This window comes from Egretta garzetta, unplaced genomic scaffold, assembly GCF_000687185.1.
Source record: "Egretta garzetta isolate BGI_Z169 unplaced genomic scaffold, ASM68718v1 scaffold23, whole genome shotgun sequence".
NCBI classification, from domain to species: domain Eukaryota; kingdom Metazoa; phylum Chordata; class Aves; order Pelecaniformes; family Ardeidae; genus Egretta; species Egretta garzetta.
The window spans coordinates 2465244-2472750 of NW_009259237.1; the positions used below are offsets into that span (position 1 = coordinate 2465244).

The following is a 7507-nucleotide window of genomic DNA, read 5'->3' on the forward strand; positions in this document are numbered from 1 at the left end:
CTTTCCTGTATTGAAAAATACTAGTTAGCAACTAAACAAACTCTATAAAAATATTAAATAAATCTAGTAACAAGATTAACTAGGATAGACCAGTCTAAATATGAAGGTAAAGCAAATTCTAGACAAGCTTCAAAAATCCCTGACTGAGTTGAGCCAATGAGACAGCAGTGCTACTGAAGGTGTTGAAGGGGTAGTTATTAAATGATAGTTTGAGGCTGAAGCAATGGATTTGCTACTAAAAGAATCAAAGAATTATAGAATCGTTTAGGTTGGAGAAGACCTTTAAGATCATTAAGTCCAACTGTTAACCTAGCACTGCCAAGTCCACCACTAAACCAGGTCCCTAAGCACCAGATCTACACATCTTTTAAATACCTCCAGGGATGGTGACTCAACCACTTCCCTGGGCAGCCTGTTCCAATGCTTGACAACCCTTTACAAGGCACTTCCAGAAATGAAAAGATTTAATGAACTTAAGGTCCAGCTAAATAACTCAATAACTTGCTGTTCCACACCCAGAGATACGAAGTAGTTATACAGCACAAGGAAAATATGAAACATCTTTATTTCAGTTTATGTTCACATTTTCCATTATCATCTATCCCATCATACCTGTACAATAATGGGCATTTCATGCATGCAGATACTGAAAGTATAGGTTCAAATGATTGGCAATTAAGAATAAATCCAGCTCTTGTTTCTCCAGCCTAAATTATTTCAAGTTTGTAGAAAACCTGGTTTTATAATAAACTGAAATGCTCCGTAAAAATACAGATGCCTGCATTTTCCAATTGCCCTGCATGCTTCTAACTCTGTATGATATACAGTAATGGTAAAAACTGCAGGTTGTAGTTTCACAGACATCCCAAGTTTTCCCTACTTTTCTAGCTCCCACTGAAATTATCTTAAGGGTTTTCTTTCTATTTCTCCCTAAACTCTGGAAAGATTTGCTTAGGTTTGTTCTACTTTGGTAATAGGCCAACCTCATCACGTTCATTTTCAATCAATTTTATTCTGTGCAAAATTTCGTTTGCTTTCTTCCAGTAGTCTTGTAGACTTCTTTTTCTGACTTGCACGTCCAACTCTTCTACATTGTTCACGTTTAATGAATTGTCATTTATTTTCAGGGACAACTGTTCAGCTTTATAAAATATAAAACAATATTAATATTCAAAATTTTATTAATTAACACCTTTAAAAGTATTTATTATATCTTAGTAAGTATGTTGAGGGACAGCCCCAATAATTTATTGCAAAATATAACCTCTGAATAATAATTTTTATATAACTTAAATTTACACGTAGATGTTAATAAGCTTCAAATATAAACTGCAGTTTCAAGAGGTGAGCTTGCAATTACAGTTAGTATAAGCTGTTTACATAATGAAGCTGTCCTCTAAAAAATTACTTTATCATGGACTTAATCCTAACTCTATAGGTCCTTTACCAGTCTGGGTCTCTTTTTTTTTTTTTTTATTTTTTTAAAAAACAACTCCATATTAATGGACACTGAAAATCACCACACCCCTCAATCTTAAACAAAACTCTCAGTTATGTTTTCAGTACAAAAATGTAGATACATGCTTTCTACTAATTATCAGTTGCATAATATCTTCCATGCTTTAAAGATTAAAGGATGAGGTGTCTTTCTGTTTCATTGGTAGCATTATATAGTTAATTAAAAAAAACTGTAAACAGGATACTTCAAAATACAACCTACATTAAAAATAAATATCACAATTTTTTAATATTGCAAAATAATTGCAGCCATGGTGATTTTGGGCTTGATTATCTGCTCATTTGTTCTCTGTATTCGATGGCACATACCCAGGAATAGAGTACCAATTGCATGTTAAATGCCAATGCTAATATTTTGCACATAATTTATAGATGGGAAAGCTTTTAAGAACTGGCCCTACATATATCGGTTTCACAAATGCATTATTGCAACATTTTTGGAATTTTTACTTTTCTTTTTTCTGCCCAAATGCCATAATCAGTCCATGGTGGCAAATACACAACTTTTCTGCAGAAAACAAACATCTCTTGAAGTACACAGAATTACAAAGCTGACAGAGTTAAAATAATTAAGAATTAATAATTTAGAAAGACAACAGAACTTAGAGGTGGAAATCATCTCCATAATTTTTAAAGCAATAACAGTAAGCTTACTCATTTGTTTGCAGTTTTGCAGCACAAAAGTAGCAGCTTTGTTTAGTTCCTCATCCTGAGACTCAGTCAAAACCTGAATCATAAGTGGAAGACCATTGTTCTGGAGCAGTTCGCATTGGTTTTCTTCTAAAAAAGGACATTGTAGAGGAAAATAGATTGGCTTCAGCCTCATACATACAGTTAACCTTACAGTTATTTTAGAAAGTAATACCAGTAACTTTCAGGGGAATTCTGAAAAAGAGATTTTTGTTACGGATCCAAGCATGCTGTAATGACCTACCCAGGTTGCAGGAGAAGTGCCCTAGATCACACAGGATGATTTGACCAATGCTCAAAGTTCTTGTAAGAAAACTGAAGGAGGACTGAGACAAATTATATGACGGAGATCCAAACTCTCTTAATTGTCACCTAAAATATTTGAATTACGGCTTCTGTATTTATCTTCCTCTGGTATATACTCCTGAAGTATATATGCTACATTTATGTAAGCCTTGAGATGCAGAAATATCAAAAGCTTAAAGTTTAAAATTAGCAAAACTCCAATAAAATTAGTAGTTTAATCCTGGTCTAGCTAATCTATTCCTCCTTATCACCTATGTAATTAGCTCATTTGCAGTATGTATTCATAAAACTGACAACTTCCTAAAAATAGTTTTTTGTTGTCTGAACTTGATAAAATAAAGGAATCTTATTTGTTGTATGTGTTGTAGTTGTAGTAGTTCTCAGGTCTGGATGACTTTTACCTTATGATACCTAAGCCCAGCTCTGAATTCTTGCATAATAGTCTACTTTTTCTAAGCTCAAAGATAATATCTGCTAACAGGTTTTAAAATTTAAAGGTGGAACACTATAGCAAACATTTTTTTCTGAATATTAACATTACATTATTTAATAGAACTTCCCCTCATGTTCCAGTCTTGATGAAATTAAACCACTGAAGTAGTGTATGAGGATTTAGTAGAAACTGACAGAAAAAGAAAAAAATCTTACCACAAACTTCAGTACAATGTCCAATTGTTAGAATAATACTAATTTTCTCTCCTGTATCCAGAGTGTCATTGGACAGCAGCTTCAGTAGCTCTGACACAGTGTGATACTTTGCCAAGACAACACCCATGGCAGCTATTATGTTAAAAATAATTTGAAGAAAAATAAATTACATAGTAAGCATACAGGCATCATGCAAACATAAAATGCTGTTTTTCAAGGGAACTCTACAGACCTCTAAAAGCCCTGGGCCTGCACAGTCCTTCTCTTCCCTCTCTTTCATTTTAACACTTCAAATTACCATATCCCTGCTGGTGCAGTAATTCTGCCCATGCCACTCCCCATATCCAACACTGCCCTTTCTCCCAGATTGTGCTGTATAGAGGTGTGGTAGAAGATCTGATAAACAAGGGCTTTGCAATGTGCAAGTTCTGTAGACCTCTGCTGAGATTCTTCACATCCTTTATCAGCTCCAGAATAGAGCAAAAGAGTAGGATAAGGTTTGATACACAGACTAAATGCCACAAAGAGCTAAGGATGTTTCTGGTAGAGGGCAACCCCTTCCTGAAACTGGGAACACCACTGCTAGTACATACATACTGAAACCTAGTCCTGTCACATACCAACTTCCCTGAAACTAGGCTCAAAACTAGCACAGGTATATGCTTTTAAACATTTTTGAACTTCCATTAGCGAGCACTTATGGCAGAAATGTCAGATATAGTGGGGCCAACAGCACAGATTCATCAGGCTCACAGGTTTCTCAAAATCTTCTGACGGAATACACAAAGACCTCATTAGGCTAGCACTATCCAGACAGTAAATGAGAGTAAAGTGTGTTATCCAGACATACCACATTTGTTCAGCTCCACGCCTGAGTTACTAAAGCCTCTTAAAGCTTACAAAGCTTATCAGCTTAGGCATAGGCCTACAGAAATGCAGTTCTAACTCCAGGATCCGAGATGACTGCCACGCCCAGTTCTCAGCTCTACTTACACAAAACTAGCTCTAGTATCTTATTTTTCAGTACAGTTTAAATCACTATTTTTTTAGCAACAATGGGAAAGTAACCCACCTCAGACTGAATCATTTCCCATATAAACATTTGAATTTTAAAAAATCTGCGATATCAACTGGGATGTATATAACTTAATTGCCTTTTGGCGTCCATTCATATCACTCTTCCACCAAAACAAGACTTTAAAAATTGCATTTTAAAATTGCCATATATAAAAAATTGTAGCGGTCTTTTCACTCACAGTCATTAGCAATGCAGGCATCCAGAGTCTTCGTTACTACTACTGCAAGCTTTGTGCTTGAGTGACTCATACAGGAATCATGCATAAGCTTGATGAGAACTTTAGCTAATGTATCCAATCCTCCAACAGAAACAAAATATTTCTGCACATACACTTAGTGAAAAAAAGAAAAAAACATGTCTTAAATAATACCAGTTGCAAATTGGTTTAGCAACTTATCAATTAGGCTCATCATAATTTTTTCTCTGTATGTATTAATCATTACATTTCCACCTATACAACAGAAGCTGGATATATATTCATCTCAAGAAATGTAGCAATTGTCTTATAAAATAGTTACAGGAAACACATGGCCCTAATAAATGCGTACAAATGGCAAACATTATGCCCCAGCTCTACCTAAACCATTGTTTTCACAGATGTAATAATGACTTATATTTGTAAAATACTTTTAATCAAAACAGCTTCCAAATAGTTTTTACTGACCTTACAAAGTGTAGCCAGTTTGCAGCTATTCGTGGGCTTATGCACAAGGCAGCATAAGTAAAGATGATGAATTTCAGAGTAAAAGTTGGAAGAACAGTAAATGAATTTGTAGAGATTGACAAAAAGAAATCAAATATTTAACTATCAAATTAAATGTACTCTTGCAAAAGAAAAACTGTTTAAAGCTTGAACTGCACTTACAGTTATTTGCAACTGTGAGACCAACAAATGAACAAATAGGACGAACTATCTCAGGCTCTGTGCAACTTTCAAGCCACTCTTTGGCATACGGAAAAACTGAACAGCAAATGTTTTGATTATCTTCTGGAAAAGTAAAAACAAATAACCTTGAATCAAAATGTAATACAAAGTTTCAGTTGAACGGTAAAAATGAAAACAAACAGCTGTCACTGTGGAGAAGTACTTTCAACTTTTTTCACAATTTTAACAGCAACACTTACCATTCTGAGGATTGTTAACACAGGCACAGAGGGTACTGCAGACTGAAGACCACAGCTGATAGCACTGATTAGTATTTTCATCTGACAGATTAATCTCAGATATGGAAAGAGTTGTTCTGTTAAGAACAATGCAAACAAATCCCAAATAGTCAAGCAAACATAAGTCCTAAATAGTCTATCATTTTTCTGTTTGAATTGCAATTTTTGTTTACCTGAATAACTGTAGCAGAAGACCAATGCAGCCTGTATCTCTGACGTAGGTTTGCCCACTTTCTAAAAAAGAACACATACAAGACTCAGAAGACACATGCAACTTGAGACAATATCTTAACATCAAGTTTAATTTACATGTACACATTCTGTTTCTGTCTCCTAAGTATATATCCCCCAAAAACCCAAATACAGAATCACACCAACACATTGGCAAAAATGTTCCATTTCTTTCTATATCTATTTTTAATATACATTGTCAGAAACTACTGGTTTGCATTATACTTTTTTTTTTTTTAACCTATAATTTAATTTTTGAACTAAACCACTTTCTGCTACTTAAGGAAATTCCAGTGATCTACTTGCACAATTCTGGTTCATCTTCATAAATTAACTTCACCAAAACATTACTTATTCAGTGTTCCGAATTTCTATACTGCAGATAGGCAAATAGAAAAAAGTGTAATAACACATTAAAAACCCAACTTACTATTATTTGAAACCAGTACTAAGATGACATAAACAGACATTCTTTTCAAGTTCACACCAGAATCCTTATTAATTAAAAATAAAATGAGGTCTTCAAACAATGCAGAAGTACACAAAGTTTGTTGACAATAAACTGAAACCAGAAAATAATAAACATTAAGTCTGAAAGCAAGCCATTCATAATCCTCAATTATTTTTCTAACGTAATAACTAGAGTCTCAGTTGTGTCCAGTGTGTGGTCAGTGGAGACAAAACAGGACTACAAAGTGGCTGAGGGCTTCCCCTTGTAGTCAGTTCTAAACCAGCCAGGGCCTAGGTGAATTTTGGAACAATCTATGAGTCATTTAACACTTGCTGCTGAGGAAGAGAAGTAGTGCAGCTGCCTAGTATCATAAGGACGTGCTGTCTACACAAATCAACAAGTTGTTTCTCCAAATCTGGGGATGCACGGTGGAACAGTGGTACCTTTACTGCCCCTTGCTCAAGCTGATAGTCTTGTAAGCCTGATTTTTTGAGCCAGAAAAAAAAAAAATGGAGACAAAGCACAAGCAGAAGTAATGACATGGGCTCACTCAGAAATACAAATAATATTACTTGTTATTACCATTACTCTCTATTATAATTCCTAATGTAAATAAAGCCGCTTCCTTTACTATACAATGAACATTTGACTTTGCAAGATCATTTATAAACATCAAACCACCAATTTCTCGAAAATATTCACTTGCTTCACCTACAACAGAAAAAAGAACAGAAATTAAACGTTTGCTTTTGTTTCTCTGTAAAATTAAAACCTTCCAAGTTTTTATAATTTCTCACACCTTATATCCTTTAGATAATTTTTTTTTTACAGTGACAACTAGCTTCTCAACATATATTGTGAACATAATGATTACATTGTTTCTAAGGAAAAACACTTCTTACTGTTTTGTTGACAAATTGAATAAATAGTGATCAAAGCCTCTTTCTGAGACACAGGGCAGTCCATCTGATACTTAAGGCATTCAAGCAGTAAGTTCAGATCTGTTTTCATATCTAAGAGCAAACACAAAAACTTCATGAAAATTGTTATCTTTTCTTTATATTAATCAATTTAGTGTTACAATAAACGTGCCAAAAAATGTAGTACATATATGTATTTTAAAGAAAAAAAAAAAACCCATGAGCAAAAATGGAGTTATGCCACTGCTATCCATCTATAAATAACAAACATACTTAACCTAAAATATTCCTCTCCATAGTTTGTTATTTGAGCATGATTTTCTTTGCTAAATTAACAGCCCCCTTTTAATATTTCTGGCCTTTAATTACTAGTAGCTGTTAGTAAATGTGGTGTAAATAAATATTGTATTGGCAATTGCGAAGTGCATTAAGTGTATTTAAGTGAATAATACAGAAACATGAAAATATTCAGTGAAAAAACAATTGAAAATCCACAGAGTG

General features: G+C 34.1%; 1 protein-coding gene across 1 annotated transcript in view; it reads right to left on the bottom strand.

The window, feature by feature from the left end:
- TERB1 (telomere repeat binding bouquet formation protein 1) overlaps positions 1-7507 on the bottom strand; it is a 20165-nt gene that overhangs the window by 9264 nt on the left and 3394 nt on the right. The window contains exons 3-12 of the mRNA XM_035891529.1: positions 6989-7099; positions 6669-6797; positions 6066-6197; positions 5578-5638; positions 5366-5481; positions 5106-5228; positions 4419-4571; positions 3163-3294; positions 2173-2298; positions 967-1141 (exon numbers count right to left, since the gene is read on the bottom strand). Of these exons, the coding sequence (XP_035747422.1) occupies positions 967-1141; positions 2173-2298; positions 3163-3294; positions 4419-4571; positions 5106-5228; positions 5366-5481; positions 5578-5638; positions 6066-6197; positions 6669-6797; positions 6989-7099 (1258 nt within the window). The remainder of the gene's footprint in view (positions 1-966; positions 1142-2172; positions 2299-3162; positions 3295-4418; positions 4572-5105; positions 5229-5365; positions 5482-5577; positions 5639-6065; positions 6198-6668; positions 6798-6988; positions 7100-7507) is intronic.